Source organism: Atractosteus spatula, chromosome 15, assembly GCF_055471065.1.
Source record: "Atractosteus spatula isolate fAtrSpa1 chromosome 15, fAtrSpa1.hap1, whole genome shotgun sequence".
NCBI lineage: Eukaryota > Metazoa > Chordata > Actinopteri > Semionotiformes > Lepisosteidae > Atractosteus > Atractosteus spatula.
The window spans coordinates 16,115,926-16,136,949 of record NC_142720.1 but is presented as its reverse complement, the minus strand read 5'-3'; the positions used below and the strand labels follow the sequence as shown (position 1 = coordinate 16,136,949).

The window sequence follows — 21,024 nt, the reverse complement described above, 5'->3', positions numbered from 1 at the left end:
GTTTGTGAACAAATGCCACCACAGACAGAATCAGATTTATAAAGCTGAAATTCTGGTATATGGCATGTAAAAATACAACTCACTGCAAGTTAGATCTTTATAGACTTGTCTCCAAATTGACAAAAAAATCACTTTAAGGAGTGAAGAAATATAATGAGCCTCAAAGGTAAAACCTTTCTTATCTATGACTTTATTCCTTTATCTTTGGTAAATCACCAAAACATTTTACCATAGCTTTACCATAGTTTTTCTTAGGCATCAAATACTTAGTGGTATAATCTACCTTATCTACACAAGCCATATGATACAGTCATATATACATAATAAAAAAATGTAACAAATCTGTTTTAAAGATATCAGGTAGCTAAAATACACAGGCAGAAAAGACAAGGAGTCTAATAAAACAAGCAAGGTAAATTCCTGATCTAACTTTCTCAAGGATTTTCCAGGGAGATTCCCATACATAGTGGGTATTAGAACCCAGGCATACAGATTAATGGTACACTCCTCTGCCCAGCAAGGGCCTCACTGCTAACAAACACCAACAACAACTTCCATGCCTCTGAACTGGCCAGTACAAAGGTACTCTAGGCTTTCATGTATATGGTCTCAGGCAGCAATCTCTTGGTAAGGTCCAGCCTATGCAGAATAAACAGAATGAGATAGCAGTTTCTTAGTATTAACCACTCCCCCAATTCAGGTTTGATCACTATAATCACGTTAGTCAAACCCAAGTGCTACTGAAGAGCACTATTGACTTATCACATGGAAATCAGCAGCACCCCAACTGGAGGAACCCAGAAACACCCAAGCTATTCATGGAAAATCTTGAAGGCCAAGATCATATCTCGGGATTTAAGTAGCATAACAGAAACATTGTCAGTCAGCTTCAAGTACTGGTTTCTTTACTGCCTGTCAATTTGTCAAACTGTTCTTTGCATTTGTATATTGTCATCTGCTTCCTAACTCAGTTTCTAGGTCTTAATTTAAACTAATGGCCTGGAAAGAGATCCCAAGCCAGAAAAACCTGGGAATCCCTGCCTCAAAACCACCACACTCAGATACAAGGTAATGTATACTTTTAAACACAATTCTTAAATAATTTTTAACTAGGTGGGAGAGGGTGCAAGTTGGACTGACCAGAGGTGAGTCCCAATCATTATGCTGAAAACCCCATGCATTCATAAGAAGGCTTCCTTCAAAGCAATTATCTGGACACTGATAATTCTTTCTTGTATCACAATGTATTACATATATGTACCCAAACACAAGCCATGTGCATGGACACATTTCAACGCATTATACAACAGGTATTATATATATATTCAGGTATGACTCTAGGAGAGTCTATGCAACAGTGGCAATGCTACTTGCATATCAAATCTATTTTAATTAAGAAAAAAAACCTCATCTAATTTCCCTCTTCTTACTGCACTTGAAAAGTTCAACACGGAGAACAAATGTTAAGTGTGAAACAGCTGCGTTGCTTCCTCAGAAACATGCAACATGAAAATTTCATTTAGAGCTATAACCAGTTGTGCAAGAGGTGTATTGAACTGGAAGCTACAACAATCACTATTAACACAAATTTCCATACCATGCCAACATGGTTTACAAACTACAAAGTGATGAAACCAAGCCAGGATATCCTCGCAGAAACTGAACAACTTTGTAGAGAAGTGAAACTACAGATAAATAACCTTCATCATGGTAGCTACTGATTCAGAGATATCAAGATGGGGGATTTAAAAACAAGTTTTCCAATTTCACTTAATAAACCTCCAAAGCTAAAGACAACTGTCTGAAACTCCACATTTTTAGGATTGTTTTCTTACCTGATACTGCTAAGAGATATTTGTCTATACACCTTTCATGTGTCAAACAGCAGTTTGGCTGCTTCAGAACATTATATTCTCCCTCTTTTTTCAGTGCTTTAATTTCTAACACCCCAGTACAGCTGTCTGTTATGCAAGTGAAGTGAATGCCTTACACACACACACCAAACACCAACGTGCCGTGCTAACATTAAGTAGAGAAGGTCCTGGCACAACCTCTTACTAGATTCATGGAAACTATAAGGCATGCTTTTACAGCAGTGACAACAGCTCCAGAATGGCTCTCTAGCATCATGGAAACATGACATAAATGACTCTGAACTAGCACATACATAACTATTTAATTAACCTAATTTTTTAATTATTAGCATGTTGTACTATGTCCTTCATGCTTTATTAAAAACATTTTGAGTGCAAAGGCATCTTTATCACCTCACAATTACCTTCCTCTCTTACTCCAGGCTTACTGTGAAGCAGATAAGAACCACATTTATACATGAGGTTGGGAAGAAATTAAAATAACCTTCTACAGCCAGCAAAGGCTGGATGTTTATAGTAAACCAGCAAGCATACAGTAGTCTTTAGTAGTTCAGGTGGGTTGCTGCGTCAGCATGCGTAGGCTGCAAAGGAACAAGTAATAGGTTTATTCCATGCTGAAAAAAAGAAGAAAGAGAACAACGTTTCGGCCGTGGAGCCTTCTTCAGGTGTGTGGGTACTATGCAGTAGTCTTTGCATAGTATAGTAAGCAGTAAAGCAAACTATTTTATCATTTTCTGTAGGAACCAGAAGACACTTAAAAAAATAATTGACGTAAACATAGGTCTTTTCTCCACAGACGACTCCTTACTTGATGTACAGCTACAAATGCAATAAATAAGCTGTATTAATGCATATTTAGGTCTGATTTTAATGAAATTTAAAAGGTCACTGGCAGGGAAAACCTGACCACATCAACAATATACTCCTACACTCAGAGCTAGATTAAAGAACAAGAGTATGTCTGAGTAAAGCATGAGACAAATTCAAACTGATAACCCATTTTCTGTGTCATATTGCCATCTCTATTGCATTATAGTTAAAAAAAAGCATTTCCGACTAGAACAGTAACTGTGCCTGGCACTAATACTTTACTGATGTCACAGGACATCATTTTTTACCTATTGTAATACAGTGAAAGGCAACTATTCCAAACCAAATGTTTTCAATTAAACTTGCGTCACTGGTAAGAGGCACTGAAGTACATTCTAGTGGTCTATTCCATAGTACGAATGACAGTAGTAATAAGCTCATGTTAACAAGGTAGGAGAATATTTAAACCAATTACTGTTAACCATCTCCTCTCCATTGTAAATGTGAAAAAAACACACAAAAGCTTATAAATGTTAAATAACTATTCACATGGCATGATCACCATTTTTTAAAATTTTAAATAAAGCTGATTTTCTGGTTCACCTAAGACTAAAACATGATAAAAAAAACCACCTAGTATTTAATCCATGAAATCAGTTCAGTACCTCCTTTGGTAACTATAAAAGTTGCTGTTGTATCACTTTACTTAACGTCTTTTGGCATTTACAGTATGCAGAAACAAAGCGATTAAAGTTTTACTTCAATCCCTTGTAAAATTCTAAGGAAAAACATCTATCAGAAGAAAATGGGTACTGCACAGGCCAGGGTGATGCAATATTTTTCAGGAACAACAGACCTTCCTGTATGAAAGAGAGCACCACTCTTGCTCTCCTTTCACTTATCACAGATCAGTGCTGCCTCCTGTTCACTTACATCACTGCTAAAATGTATATGCTTTATCATTAAATGTAATAATACCACTACTCCTACATTTTCACTCAGGCAGACATTTTACCTTGAAGTAATTTCAGAAGTATAGCATTGAGTATAGCAAACCATACTCAATCTTCTACTGTCTCTCCGAAACAAACGGTATAATAAGCAATGTTTTAGATCAGAAGAGCTAATGTGTCAAGTTTGTTAAAAAGGCCAGAACTAAAAGCAAGACTGATTTTGAACCAGATCATTCAAAGAGTATTCATTCATGTATGGAAGCACAGAAAACACATCATCCCAGAAACAAAATGCAATTTGTTACGTTCCATTTTATAATTCTGTGTACATAAGTGTACATGTTGCAGAGTTAGGATAAAACCTGAGACACCTTTTGCATCTAGTAGGCCATTTGTCCCCATTTTTAAGAATTACAATGAATATAAACATAAAGCCTGAAAGGTAAAATTAAGTGATGGAAGAATAATTTACATTCATTACCAGTCAACTATACTATAGATTCTGGCAGCCAACTTGCAAATGCAAAGTAAAATAAACAATACTTCTAATGTGACTAGATCACCAGACAAGTATTGTACGCATTAGTTGCCATTTCATGGGAACTTTGTGGGGTAGATGCACAGGTTGTATTGCCTATCTCCATGCGGTTTCATTTTCGACATCATGTTTTGATGGTTCCGATCAACTGGGTTGTGGAGGTAGGAGCAGCTGGAAGAACACAAATACTGAATTTCACAGGACAAACTCTTTGACATCAGGAAAGCCTGCTACACTATCGGTAAACACAAGTTCATTTTAAATCTAATTCTGTTTGATAGAATGTAATGTACTATGAAATCAAAGTCATCTGGTTTAAAAATCCCAATATCCACACAAGAATTTGTATAATTCTGAAAAGCTAACTATGGCCATCTGTCCACTTTAAATGCCAGTTTAGTTATTAAAGCAGATAAGATTAACTTGAGGAAAAGCAGATGCCAACCCTGGACTGGGTCAAGAAGGCAACCGAAGTGTAGGTGATGCCAGGCCTGCCATTCCATAATGGAGATGTTCATATCTGAGAGAAGGCGGACCCTAAAAAACAGATGCAGAAGAGGTCCACGTCCAGGTTTGCAAACTCAGTACAACATCAGACAGTCACAACATGTAGGGAAAAATATCAAGACGGCAAAGTACAAGTCATACATTTAAATCTGAAAGCTTCAGCAATGTGTGACAGCGCTTTTAAAAAGTACCTTTTGTGATACAGACTTGCAAGTAATGAAATCAGCTAATTTGATCAAAGGAGCACATCCATGAGACAATCGTCCCAAATAAAAAAAAATTAAGAACTAAAAGTTTCTCGTGATCAAAATATGTATTGGCATTGTTTTAGATAGAAAGCAGTCAAAGTACAGCTCTTTTTCCAATATAATCAATGCAGATTCCTACATTCCCTGCTACATTTCAGAAATCATAAGATATAAACACAAAGCTTTTCCAGTTTCCTCAGAAATTCAACTGTACCAGCTATTCGCCAACACACAGGATTTTTCAATCTCCTAGTTAGAAACAGGGAGACCTAACGCATATTAAGTAGGCACTAGGTCCTTTATAAAAGCCATAAAATTAATAAGTTAGTCACATGTTTAGAAAACTTAAGAATTTACTCTGTAGATTAAGCTACCAACAAGAAGTTCAATTTCCTTACTTTGTTCAATTTCCTTCCCCCCTCGCAACAGCTTTATATTGTACAGCAGAAGCAATAAAATGAAAATGCCCAAGCTTTTACTGATAGATCTCTCCAGGTTTAATAAATCAATCTCAGATTTAAGAATGTGACATTAGCTGTAAGAAAGGTAAAAAGCCATACGACACAGTAATTTTAACAGTCATATCTTCACTGGCAGCTTACATAAACTTAGAACTTTTCAGCAAAGAATTCTAAACGTGACAAAAAATGACTGCAGCTGCACCAAACTGCAGATTGTCTGCACTAACAAGGGTGACTAAATCCAAGTACAGATGAGTTCATTTGTAAGTATGCCTATGAGCTTGTGGCTAAACAACATTTTGATAAGTCACCTGGTCTTTGAAAATACAAAAAAAATGAAAATACAAAAATGAAGAAAAACGTGCAAAACTACACCATTACATCTAAAGCAATTTAAAACCTAAATTGGGTAGACAATGATAGTCACATTTATATTTTTAACATTTGTTTAAAACTAAACAGTACCCACTTACCCTTGTAGCTGAATACACTCATGCTTCCTCTGTGAACAAAGAACTTAAAATCCAAGCAACCTGCAGTGACCGCTTCAGTAACACTGACTGTTGCTCTGGTAGCATGGGGCTACCAGGCTACTGGCATGTAACCACTACAAACACATGCAGCATGCCGGTCTGCTTGCTTCCTCTGTATGACCAAAATAAACTTCAGCCTATCACTTATAACAGCAACAAATTCATAAATTATCAGAAAAACGTTCTGTAGCAGGTGTGCCGACAGCGCGAACACTGTCATTTCTCAAACAGTTCTGAAAATGGGGGTCTCCTGTAAAACAAATCCCAGGCTAATCGTCACTGTTGGTTACGTTGCAAGATTGTCCCACTACTCTAGTAAGGTCATAATAAACATGTCAATTTACTGGTCTTCAGTCCTAGATGCCACTTGTCTGGCAAGAACACTCATCTTGCAAAAAAAATGGGTTTTACATGAGCACAATGAGAACGTGCGTTGTCTTGTCATCTTATTGAGAATCAGTTCATGATCTCTCAGATTATTATGGCCTGTGATTGAAAGATCGTGTTTAGCTGCATGATGATTGAATCCCTTGAAATACTGGGTTCGGTTAATAAGTTATTTATTTTTAATCTGAACAGTTTTAATATAAAAACAACAAAATACAAAGAGTGAGGTTATCACGCAGGCTTTCATTCACCCTCCGTCCTTCTACCACTCTCTCCGACCGACATCTCACAAACCATAGAACTCTCTACTTGAAACACAAACCAAAGAGCACCCCGGGAGCATCCCAAACTCTAGTTCTCCATCTGTAACACCTTCCCAAGTTAGGAACTGCAGTCTATGAACATTCCAGATACCAAGCAACATCATGTAGGCTTACTGTGGTCTCTATCATACTCAAGGCACAATGGCATTGTTCTCTTGATAAGTCAACACAGTCGTTTATGTATTAGCACCAGGCGTGAAATTAAACAGGGTAAATCACCTAAAGACCTAAGCCCAGTCAACTCTCCCACTAACAAGGACACCGAGTGGGAAAGCAACAAAGTCACATCATCACATCATTGTCAGTCATGAAAGATCAATATTTAATATTGGAGATAAGAATTGTCAAAATCAGTCATGATATTTCACAGTACACAAATCACAGATGAGGATGCACTAATACTGCCAATCTGAATTTATCACAGGCTCTGTATACTAATTATAATCACAGACTCCTATGTTATGACTTGTAAATGCCATTAACATCCACATATTAAAGTACAAATTCATTTCACAACCAAATCCATCTTAAACATTATGGTATATAATGATACTACTAATATATTATTGCTATAATTAAGGATGTATAATGTAGCCAGGCTAAAAGCCTCCGAGTCTTTATATACTTTCAGTACTCCCAATCCATTTCATGACTAAAAAACTTTCATTAAAGTATGCATTAATGTTTATATGACCGTTATAATAAAATAACTCAAAATCTCCAATTCCAGCTTATTCAATAACTAAAACCAGCCTCCTAGCATCTGCAGAGCTCTCCAGCACATGTAGCGAACACAAGGAAAATCCAACATTAGCCACATAAAGATGTTCTCCTCTGCATCAATTCTGAAAACCAGGGTCATATTTAGATTGCACGTATGTAGAGAAAAAATGATCACTATTTGGTTACCTGTGTTTAACAGATACTTAACTCGGTTCTTTTCTTCTTTCAGAAACGTCTGGAGATTTGGTTTAACTATATTGACATTTCAGGAACAATTAATACCCGATTGTCTTTAAATGTACAATTTCCACCAAATAAGCACTGAGCCTGTGTTTGTGGATTCAAATTCTAACTACTGAAAAGTCTGTCAAACAACGATACATACAAAATAGGAACACATAAGCAGCAACATTTTGAGTACAATATGTGCTATATTGATTATAAACTGAAGTAAATGTTCTGCAAAACATGGAACAAGCATTTCACAGTTTTGGGGGGGAAAAAATGCATTTAATGTTACAATTCCAGAAAAGGCACTGAGAAGACAGTGTTCTGGATCCGAGATGAAGTCTGTCTCACTTATTCCCTGCCAATACAGCCCTGGCACCCAAGCTAGGGATGACAGGGTATGAGGTCTGCTCTCTCCATGCACTCCGCACCGGAACTACAATGTGAAATATATATATTGAGTATTTCACAACTCCATAAGAGACTCTTCCAAAACAAACATATCAGGTGACGATTAGAGTGTAATTATGCCAGTAAATCAAAAGCTTGGACTCCATTGCTATAATGCAAAAGAAATTTATGTAGCTTATCAATTCAACCAACAGAAAGAAAAGAGGGGTATATTAATACAAAGACTGCTGCCATCTGCAAAAACAGGTTTCATAGTATCTGTGTGTGGAGGTGAGAGGGGGATGAATGAATTCACCAATATAAGTCACCTGCCCTTTTACTGAGAAGTAGGCTACATGTGACAAATCTAGTGTAGGGACAAGTTACAAAACATACTCATTAGCATTTTTACAGTTGTAAATTAGAAGCTCAGCAAAACTACAATGCACAAAGTTTTCTTCTTTATCTCCCTGTGATGCTGCAAGACAGCCTTATTTGAAGCAGGCTTTCTCTGCAAAAAGAGGCATAAGAGAAGATCAGAAAATAAACTGACCATCTGAACTAAACATGCCAGCCCTAATCCATTTAAAGGAGGCCCCACAGATTAAAACCTTTTCTTAGACAACCGCCTAGTTGTAATTAAGGATGGATAATTACAGCAAGTTTAGCATACCACGTTAACAGAAGCAAAACATTTAAATGACTAAAACAAAAAAGTAACAAGCCACTTTTGTTCAAGAGAACATCCTGATTATCATTCAGTGCTGACTGTCATTTCTGCTGGAATGCAGGAACCTGCAATTTATGGAAAATTACTGACACCCACCTTACTTCAGCAATACAGCCACTACATGACATGGAAGTCTCCTGTGAATGGTGTACAGAAGATTGGAACTGTGCTCAGTACAGAGTTCCAACACCCTGCTTAAAACACATTCCCTGCATTTTGGATCTTTAGCACTTTTTACAACAAAGAAACTCCAAGATTCAGACACCTGACATACCAAAGTTGAGAAACTTAATGAAACAGGATAATAAATCACTAGGGTAACCAAGACTCAAGAGATTCTGTGAGTCATATATTAATGAGAAATGGCTAGAGGAACTTTGTCTCTTAGGTTTCCAAAAGTAAGGATTTCACAACTACAATAGCAGCAAGAGCTACAGTTTGAAATAACTTTCACAAGTAAATCCACGTGCGTGCACAAGCAATAAAAAGCCCTTTAATTTTTAAATTCCAACTCTTAAGCAGTTTTGCTCATTTGCATTAAAGATATGCACCTATAAGCAACAGGGGAGCATTCTAAATTTCCTCTACACCCCAGGTACAGAATTGGAAACGCGTTGATACACCTTAATTAGTAATGTCAGTCACCACATTCTCGCTCTCCAATCTAACGAAAAGTATGTACAGCCATAGCAAATAGTACAGGGCTAGTCTACCATTAGTGTCGGCTTACAAATGGGATTTCAGTAATTTCTCCCTCTGCAATGTTTACCTTTCACTCTGATCAAATTAAAAGTGCCTTGTTCAAAGGTGCAATGCCAAAACTCAAAAAAAAGAAAGTGACCTTATATATAAGATCACTTTATTGGCCATATACAATTCCTTGTATTAGGAATTTGTATTTTTCCATAACCCAGTTTGCTCTCCATGAGACACACAGACAGGAAGAGAACCCTGGGGTCAGCAATTTATACGACGTCCCTGGAGCGGTTGGGGTTTAGGGCCTTGCTCAGGGGCCCCAACAGAGTAGGGTTCCTCTGCCGGCCACGGGATACAAACCGGCAACCAGCCAGCCACAGAGCCACCACACTGCCCAGAAAGAGTTCTTAAAATTACTATAGAAGCACTCACTGCTACAGAAAATGGTCTTGAAGCATTTAATTTATTTAAAAAAAAAACTTTGCATCTAGAACAGTGCATGTTGACAATTTGTTGTACTACATGGGCAAACTGTCCACCTAATTAGGCCCAGAATTGTGGATGTGAACCACTTACTACACTAACCACACTCTCCAAAATGTCTGGTTGCATTATTTGAAAACACTAAACAATTAGAAACACAAAAGTCTTACTGCTGGCTTCTTGCAATGGAATGTTTCTGTTCTCAAAACAGAAGGGTTAAATACTCCCTCAAAATGATGACTACACCTTTGGTCCAGTACAAGTGACCAACAGTGATCCCTGTGACCCCCTAATATTCACTGCAGTGCACTGCACAGGCAGGGAGAGGAAGGAAATTCCATGCCATTTTACCACTGTGCCCTTTTCTTTTCATCAAGCAAAATCTGAATTTAAAAGACTGTACAATTTAAGAATCTGGATGAATCACACTGGCCTGCAAGTCATACTGTACTTGCATCACCGGGCTGCAATTTTATTTTCTGGAGAAACTCGTGTATAATTAGCCTACAGGCTACATACAGAAAGGCCATATAAGAAAATCAAAAATGTAATTTTTCATGTCCAAAAGCCATTACAAACAAAAGATGAGTTACAAGATTTGTTCCTAAGATTAAGTCTATAATACTCCAAAAAAAGTATTTCAGATTGTCTTTTGTTCTTTTATTTGAAATTTTGCTAGGTTACCTAGTACTATGAACTATTAGCAAAAGAAGACAATTTAACATTGCAGCCATATTTCACAAGACCATGTCTTATAAAATTTGATCTTCACCAAAATGATTCCCACCTTCAACATCGCTCTTAGGCTGTCAGTTTGGAAAACAAGTTGACCAAACATTAAAGACGCACTTGTTTAAAACAAACCTGTTTTCATTAGATGCCTGACCCAGTTTTTCAGGAATGCACACTGGGCTACAGCCCTGCTGCTCCCTACCACACACTCTCAGGGCAGAACACACATCCAGCTGACAGCACACTTATTAATCTGCAGCGTATAATTACATACAACAAAAGAACAAACCAGCAAATAAAGAAAATCATGATTTCGGCAACGCACATTGATTCCCCAATGTTTGAAATGGGAAAAAAAATCAAATGGATAATCAAAAAAAAAATCAAATGGATAACTGCTTACAAAGCCACATTCAACACAATTCTGTAATTAAGTATACAAATTACTTAAGCAGGTATACCAGTCTTTAATAGCATATTAACTTGCGACAGTCATGATAAAAGATGAATGTTCATTCCCGATTTTATTTCCTGCATGAATCTTCCTTTCGCCAAGTGAACATGACCAGGAAGGGGCTCCGTTCAGCCAGGCTCTGACCTACAACAGTGGTCACTGCAGTACAGCAAAAACCAATCAACCTGAAACAGCCTCTCCCCTTGGTCCACGGAAGGATCACCAACACAGGAGACGGTGCTCCCCAATGGCATCCAGACAACATGGCCAATTATTCTAACCCAGGTGACAAAGTGGCGTCGTTCAGAAACTTTGATTAAAAAGTGCCTTTTTGTTTGCAAAGAGTGAGAAAAATCAGCACATGACAACAGCCATCCTCATCCACATGGAAGCAAAAAACTGCAGGCTGTGGGTAAGGGCCACATGTGACAGAACCACCACCCTGGGGCAGCAAACAGTAACTCCAGAGCCAGTTGCCTCGCAAGATGCAAATCACCACAGTCAGGCAAATGGTAACGAGCCTGTCTTCTATTCACGGGTGGCTAGGAACATTTAACTGTCAGACAAAGAAATGAAGTGCAATTATATTTATTACTTTTCAGATGCTATATACATTAAGAACTGAAAAAATGAAGCAAATACAAAGCAAAAGAGCTACTACTTCTAAAATCTAAGTTTGGGAAAGCATCTAAGCGGGGTTGAATTCTTGCAGAGTCTTTGCTAAGTCATAAAGGGCTGGGTTTCGAAGTCAAGCAGCAGCAAGCTGCATGTCTCCCTTTCCACAAAGAAGGCATGTTGCACTGTCTTAATGAACCAAGAAACATTTTCACAGCTGCATTACATGTTTCCTTTGGGAAAGTGTTCTCCATGTTCCAAAGAAATGCCAGAAAATTAGTGAATATATATATATACAGTACACAAACCCTTGCAGAATCATTCGCTTCCATTATCTTCTGTTGGAAAATGTCATGACTCCCAGTCTTCAAACATAAAACTAAGAAAGAATACATTTATGATCATGGAGTTTTTATATTCACAGAATGGACTGCACTAAAATTCAGACTACATATTTTTTTCTCTATAATGTATATTGCACATAAATCCGGTTAAACCTGAGCCACAATAACTTCAGCAAAACTCAAAATCATGTCAGAAGCACCCTGAGAAATTTACAGAATCTACTGCATCTCAGAAGGAAACTGCCAGTAGTGAAATTAAAAAGTCTTTTCTGACAATATAAATCCAGTTTTAAAAGTTTAAGTTTCTGTAAAAACTGCAAACACTAGAAGATTAGGATGAAATGGAGAGAGACATCTTTCACATCTATTCTTAACTTTTACCATTACATGAAATTTTGTATCCATCCTTACATGAACACAGAATGATCTGCTAAGGTCTCTACAATCTATAGATACAGCATTCCCTGACTGTGTGATCAAAAATGTAGGCTATTACCTTACTTCACCTTTAGAACACAATCCTGTAACAGCTTCACCTTGTGGTCTGATGAAACCTCACCTTGTCCTATCACACAGTAATTACTGTTTCCTGGATTCCACACTACTTTTCCTACCTCATCAGCAAAACACCCACACACAACTTCCCTACAAGACAATTATGAAACTTTTTAAATACATGAACATACATACATAAACATGAATGCCCCTGTTTATATTAGACCACAAACTCACAAGAAGAAAAATATCACCTATTTAGGTAAACCAGACAAATTACACATTTTATTAACTGAACAGCTATGACATAAGTGTGGCACTGCTGAACTTTATTAAAATCTGCTATGAATCTAAATTTCAAAAAAAGTCAAGAGGGCAGACAAGTCTAAATAATGGCCCTGATCAATTGAACACAGTACACAGATGAGTTCTTTGCAGCCGAGAGTACCAAGAGTAAAGTTTTATACAAAATTAAGACGGAGGAAAAATTATTGTAAACAGTGTATTACATATTCTATTTTTACAGATTACAAAATTCGTTTTTTCCAGAAGCATTTCATTCATTAATTACAGTACTTGTAAAAATGATAATACAATGGCTGGCTACTTCAAACACAATCACAAAGCAGAGGCCAGCAAAGAGTGTAAAGACCACCGCATTCCATGGTTTCAAAACAAGTCCGCAAGGTAAAGGGTCAGCCTATTTAAAATATGCACAATCATGTAGATGGCAACAACTAGTAAACTACACTAAGAGAAGTGAATTTAAACCTAAACCTAAAGAAGTGGATCAAAGTAGGGTCAAACCTCAGTCAAGTTAGTGAGCCATTTCATTTATTTTTGGCACAGTTCTCAGTAGAAGCTAGTGGGCTGACAACCAGCTCTGGTTCAAAGGATTATTGTAATGGGTGTCATCTTGTGTAATCAGAGAGGGGTGAGGGTGTTTTAATTTGCATTTGTCTTAATGCATGTGCCATACAGAGCAGTGAGTACACAAAAAGAAGACTCTTCAGTTTAATTTGACTTTGGATTTTTTAATGCTTTAGCATATCAGCAGGACAGACCTGTACTCCTCCAAAAATAGCATAGCAACAAAACAGTGCTTTGCTAAATGACTAACACTCTATGGCAACAAATCTCTACCAAAACCTTTGTTAATTTGGTCCTGAAGTTGAATGTCAACAAGCACATTTACCTTCTCAATTACTTTTAAATCTTTGAACCAAAGTGATTAATTAGGTTAGAAGCATCTCAGAATACAAATATTTATGAAACATGTTTTAATGTGTTGTATGTTAAAGGCCACACATTGAGATTAAAACAACAAAGTAGTTTATCTTGTAAATCAGACCACTTGTTCAATGTATAATAGCCCGTTTTATAAACCATAAAATCCATGTGGAAAAACTCAGCATGTCTTCGGATACAATGGAGGAATAGAGAAAGTGTTTCCTTTGCTAAAAACAGATTTATAAATCCAATGGGACTGATAAAACAACCATACAGTCTGCAAGGATTAGCCTTCATGTTATACAGGACATTTTCATCATGAGCATAATCTTCAAGTATTTTAAAAAGATTCCCATTAGAGCAAGGATAATCCAATTACATGAGTCCACATGATTTTAATACAGAAGTTCTTACTGGGACCCCAGTATTGCCATTAATGTCATATTTCCTTTTAAAACTTCCATGTAATTAACTATATGTACACACTCATGCTACATGCTATTTCTATCACAAAAATTTATTTGAAAAATATTGTAATTACATTCATGTTCATTTTACCCATATTCAAAAAGTCTGTTCATTAGATACATACTACACAATTTCTTTAGAAAGCAATTCTCCAGCAAATGTCGAGATTACAGGCAGACTACAAACAATTGCCATAATGTTTTTTTTAATTATTGTAAAATTAAAACCAAACATCCTTACATTTGCATGCTAGAAATGATACTACCATCACTGTTGATGATAAAATCTGTTTTGTAGTATTTGCTTTTTTACTATGAAATAAACCCCTAGCATGCATCCCTTCAAGTTTCATTTAATACTGCTGACAAAAAATTCACTGTGTTCATCTCCTAAAGTTCTGCATATTCTTTAAATATATTCATTGTATATTTTTGGCTCTATATAAAACTCATTTGTTTAGAAATTAAACTTACTTGGTGCCCTCTGAGAGGATGTTTAATGCGTTTTTCATCAGTTACATTAACGTAACATTTAAATGGATAATCTAAAGGGAGCCACCATTACCACGAAAACATTTTTTAAAAGAACTTCTTGAAGAAAATGGTATTAAACATTTCAACTTCAGTATTGGTGATCTCTGGAGATCACATGGTAAGGAAGCAATCAAATACATGCCTTCACCTGTAATAAAAGGGAACATTTCAATTACAGAAAGTCATTAGACCCTTAGGTTTTATAATTGCTTCCCAAATATTCAAAAGCAACCCTTGAACTACAGTTATCTGAACATGAGTACATCAGCCATAACAAAGGAACTCAAAGGAACACTCACCAGAAAATTGCTAATTAGGTTATGTGTAGCATGATTACATATCAAGTAGTGACAAATATTACTTTATATAATTGTTTTAAAAGAGCTTAGATCTTTGGTTAATCAGCCCCAGGCGCACACACATTATATAGTGTAAGTTATTTTTGCATTGTACAAAATTAAGCAAGTAAATTTAATAAACAGAACAATGTAAACTGTCATTATGTAATGGTGACTGGTTTAACACTCTTAGACCCATCAATAAAATAAGACAACCAAACCACATCTGGGGAGTTCTTTTCTGTATCACTAAACAGAACAATAAAATGTACACAAATTGAAATCAATTACATTTGTATTCAATTTAAATATTCACTCAGAACAACTAATTCATATTAATGGAAGTTATGCAGCATAATCTGTGTGTGACATTTTCATTGTTTTGTAATCATGTTTCTCATTTCAGGAAATTTGTGGTCCGTTATAACTTGACTGAAACCAATAGAGAGAGATGTTCATTAACATGCTGCAATAGCCTATATCAGATCATAGCAATGCAATTGCAGACCACATATCTAAAAAACAAAACTGACACTTCTTGAGATCCTAATGAATCTACCCCATGTCAAATAACCCAAATAAAGTCTCGTTTTGACTTAGACTGAGGATGTCAAATTCATTCCATATTTCAAAATAGCTCAACATTTTTACAAACTAATAAGCTGTTTTGACTACCATTAAATGTCACTCTGAAAACAGGTATAAAAATAAAGACTTCTTGTCTAGGAAGATAAATGCCTAGAGATGTAAACAGTTGTGCCAGATTAATCATTACAGATGCCCATCAACACCCAAAGCAAGACCTGGTTATTGATAAGAGCCCATGAAAATCATGATACGTCGCTGTTATGAACAAAAATAAACCAAAAACATCAACTGCACAGCACATTTTCACAGTAGTGCTTAACAAATATGCTTACTAGAATAAAAAACTCAGGTTGAATCATCTCCCCTGGTAAGGCCTACCAATGACCCAGTCATCCTGATAGAGGAAACTATACAGACACCAGTCTAATTTCTTTAGGGGAAATATTATGACAAGGAAATAAACTGTAGATATTTCTGTTGAAATGCTGAAAGATTCAGAGAATTGTTCCATTTACGTCTGCTTGTGTATAATAGTACAGTATTTAGAGCACAAACTGCCTGGCTGTGCTTTGGATCTACCAGCAGATGTGTTATTCTCCACCACAACCAGTCTTATGCACTCCAATCACGTTTCACACTAGAACCCTCTATGTTAAGTCTTGACAGCCACTGAAAACTGTTTATGGGAGAATCAAAGGTGCCTGTTCAGGACCACCATTCTTCAGACTCAGTAAGTAAATCACATCCTACAAGTCTTCCTTAACAATGAACTTTTCCAAGCTCCAACTCTGACTCTGCTTTCAGATGTCCAGTAGCTCATTTTATATGCTGTGGTAACATCACACAGAGAGCACAAGCAAGCAACAGCATCTTGTGAAGTAAATACTTACTGACAGCCAATCAGGTAACCCCTGTTCTACTGTTATGCAGAATTAAAGCTCATACTTAAATATCACCATACAGGTCTATTATTGGATTTCTCTCATAGAAGCTTATATAAAACAATGAGTGGGGCACAAACAATTAAGATGTTCTGAAGACATTTTGTGAAAAAGTCACAAGATCACTAAAATGGCATTTCAGTAGTTGCGTCAACTGTTAGGCCATACCACCACTCTGTAGACAGTAGTACAACAATAAGATGTCAAAGAAACAGACAAATTAGTAATATTAAAAATATATTGATGTTTACACACATAAGAACTATATAGTCTAGACTCTCATCCACGTTCCAACAAATCTGATATTAATTAAAATGTCCTGTTCACATAAAATGCATTAAGATAATGATCTGACCTGACAAGAATATCAACAGCCATGGTACAACAGCAATACTATGTACTACATATAAACAGGTGAAGAAAAGCCTCCCACTGCTTGCAGCTTCATCAGGTATTCCAAGCTGCAAGAAAAGCAATGTTAGCAATTAAACAAATCATGAAAACAGAGAAAGAGATCTGTATTTGGCCATGTAAATGAATAAAAAACACAGGACTAGGAACTAACTAAAAAGTAACAATTAGACAAGATATTCCTATTTCTTCCTTGATGTTTTGATGCATTTTAACCAACAGATTCAATAATTTGATATTTGATACAAATCAGATAATTATTCTTTAGCCTAACATTCTTAATCAGTTGCAACGAATAGCATTGCTGTGCTTTCATGAGTCCTTTACCGGCAATTACCAGCACTAGGTCAGACAGTAAAATGGATATAAGAAGCACAAATGCCACTCCCACAAAGGAAAACCACCTATGCATTCCTGCAGCTTAAATCACACGCTCTTTTGCATGGGGTGTGGGGCATGACACCTTGATTGGCTTTTGCTGGAAACTTGACAAAGGCCTACCATGCCAAGACAGATTGCCACACACCATCTACGCATAGTTGTCTCAATCAAAACATTAACTGTCTGCTGTGCTTTGATGGGCCATCTTTGGTTATTTCTTATCAGAAGTAGTGCCAACAATGCTTACATCCCTATTTCCCCCCCCCCCATATTTTTGAATGACCATCACTCACTACAATGGAAACTGATAGTCACAGACATTGGAAAGTGTTAAACATTAATTTCTTACATCTCTACAGTGCTTTTCATCCCCCAAAACCCCAATGTTCCACATATTTCAGGGGAACCACTTCATCCACCACTAAACTGTAGCATCCAGCTGAGTGACACGCAGCAGCCATTATGCACCAGAAGGCTCACTACATAGCAGATGAGGCAGAGAAGTGAAAATGACTTCAATTGAGTTGAGGGGGCAATTCAGAGAGGGCCGATTGTGCAAGCCAAAAGCAGAATGAAACTTCTCTCACAAACAGCAACATGCGATACTTAAAGGCCACGTAGTCAGGACTTCAGTTTAACGCTCCATACAAAGGTCAGCACCTCTTACATTACACTGTCCAGTTACCATAATAGGGTCAATGGCTTTGAAATCATTGTACAGAAGGAAAAGTGCCACCTACTGGTCTATCAATACCACTTACAGTAGCAACCTGGTCTTCCATCCCAAATTTGACAATGTCCAGCAAGATAGGATGAGATCAGGCTACAAGATGGTAATGCTCCTCCGTACTTTGATGTGCAAAGGAGTTATAGCCTATCTGGCAAACAATGGACACAAGACAAGATATACCCTGGACATGACACAAGTATGTCTCTGGACCATGGTAGGAAACCAGAGCACCTGGCAGAAACCCACATGAATACAGGGAGAATATAAAACGCCATGCAGATAGTACCCCGTAAACTGAACCCAGGGCTCCAGTGCTATGATGCAGCAATGCTAACCTCTGCGCCATCTGTGCACAAAAGACACCCATCCATTTTCTAATCTCTTCAGCCAGTTCAAGGCTGCGGGGGGACCTAACCCAGCAAGCAGGGGGCGCAAAACAGGATAGATCTTGGACAGGATGCTAGCCCATTGTAGGGCACACACTCACACCAGAATTTTTCTAGAAGCCAATTAACCCATCTTTAGGTTTATGGACTATGGGAGGAAACCAGAACACCCAGAGGAAACCCACATGAACACGGAGAGAACATATAAACTCCACACAGATAGCAGCCTAGGTCTGGAATTGAACACTGGGCCACAGTGCTGCGAGACAGCTATGCTAACCAACTTTTACAGCCACCATGCCAGCCACCACAAAAGATGTTCACCATTTTATTTTTTTCTAAACTGTAAATTGTTTGGTAAAGCATTTTAAAGCCTGACAAGACTCAAATTCAGCAATTGTCACAATACAGATTTCAGTGCCCGTTTGTATCATAGTAACAGTTTTAATACTATAGTTTACATTTTGGCGAAACATGACACTGGACTACAGGAAATGTCAAAAGATGTTTTTATTTCTCACCCCCGGTACATTGATCTCTCTCTAGCTATGGAGAAATACACACAAGAACAAAAAATTGTTTTCAAGAAATCAACATGTGCCTGCTTTAGTACAGCATAAAAAATAGCTAAACTAACATACCATTTGCAGATATTGGCAATTACAAATCATTTTAAGTGAAAAATATATACTTTTTTCCATGTCTGTAAAAGACTACTGGATTGCACACGAGGAGTTTGGATTATGTTCCTAAAGCATTTGTAAAAGTTGACCTAAATTGGAAATTTCTATATAAACTTTGTATAAGCTATGTGACATGACTGAAAGGAGGAGAAATAATATAATAGAGTCTATATGATCAGACTCTAACAACCTCTCAAGAAACTAAAAGGCTGAAAAACATGGAAATTCACTAAAAGTCAAACTGCACAAATGAAAATCCCTTATTGACACCTCCTGTTTGAGTTGCAAGACATGACCCAATATTCAGGAATAGCTTGATCAACATTTACCAATATAGTAAAAAACCTTTTTTTCCTGCGTAATGTAAGACACTGGGCCTCTCACTGTACGTCACTTCGAAACCGAAAATGTGTTTACCTAAAAAAACAGACTTTTGTCTACGCGTTATTTTAAAATGCCTACTTCTGAAGACAATGGTGCGTGATTGATCATCACAGATGCCAATCGGCACCCAACCCAAGGCCTGAATATACGAAAGACCCCACGAAAGGCATGATATACTGCGGTTATGCACAAAAATAAACCAAACACAAATCAATTACATGTTTAGATTATTAGCATTTCCACCCGTCACTAGGTCGATTCTAGTGTTTAGTAAGCTCCTGTAGCTAAGTACAGCCTCAACTACGCAGTAAACCCACCGTAAACATACACCATAGTACTGCTTGCTATCAGGGATACCATTTAAAAGACAAATGATTGCTAAGGGGGTTGCCAAGTAAGTTAACATTAAACACTACACCCCCTCAAACAGGGAAGAACACTAAGACGAAAAACACAACGCAAGTAACTGTATTTAGTAAAACACGATGTGTTAATAATAATTTTGGGGGGAGAAATTCTTTCATTGTTTAAAATAAATGTTATCATAGTTACACTGGAAACGACGATCCCCAAACACTACTCACATCAGCAGGGATTAGGAGCAAGCCAAGCCAAACAAAGCGCGGCCTATCCTATCGGCCACTAAAGCGAAGCCTCGCGTTTTCCTAATGTGAGTCTACCAAACAGTACGGCCCACAGCCCACCAGCTGTAAACAGGGCACAAGGCGAAATCGTTTTGCATTATACGTAACACTACAGTAATATCTTTCAAAAACACAACCTTTCATCGGTAATATATAAAGACTAATTCTTACCTCTTTCTCCGTTGTTCCTTTCCGGCTGCACCGGGCGCGGCCTCGACACTCGCCTGGGTCTTCTGTTGGTTGCTCTGACGGAGTTCATTTGGGGAGTTTATTATTTTTTAAAAAATTCGAACCCTTCCCTATAATTTGCCTAAATTTTCTTAACTTTCAACCCAATATTAAAATTCCGTTTACCCCCTAATGTAAAAAAAATGCTTATCCCGTCTCGGAATCGTTATTTTTTGGATGTTATTTATGTTTTTCTTAATGCTCCCCCTGTACTCCTCTGTCTCAGCTCCGTCTCACTCTGGCAGGAGGAGCCATTTACTCACAGAGAGACACACTCACAAAAAAATATCACACGGGAAGACTCTCCTCCAATCGCAGGCAACGGTTCATAGTTTTTAGAAGCCACTGCAAATAGGAATGCCTCTTTTAAAATACTTAGTAGGGTTCTGACTTGGATGCCGGAGAGTGGAAATAAAAAGGTACCACAAAATCGTTAAAGCGCAGTTCGGTGAAATACACCATCGCCTTAGCTGGGCCAGCTAGGCAATATAGTCTTGTTATCACTTTCAGCTGACAGGAAACTGATTTCTAAATCAAATGCGTGGAAAGAGTCAT

The 21,024-nt window shown here is 37.3% G+C and overlaps 1 protein-coding gene across 1 annotated transcript in view; it reads right to left on the bottom strand.

The window, feature by feature from the left end:
- Positions 1-20,709, bottom strand: part of fbxo11b (F-box protein 11b) — a 36,327-nt gene extending 15,618 nt beyond the window's left edge. The window contains exon 1 of the mRNA XM_088933748.1: positions 20,413-20,709. Coding sequence (XP_088789874.1) covers positions 20,413-20,500 — 88 coding nt within the window. The 5' untranslated portion in view covers positions 20,501-20,709. The remainder of the gene's footprint in view (positions 1-20,412) is intronic.
- Between the last annotated feature and the right edge of the window lie 315 nt (positions 20,710-21,024).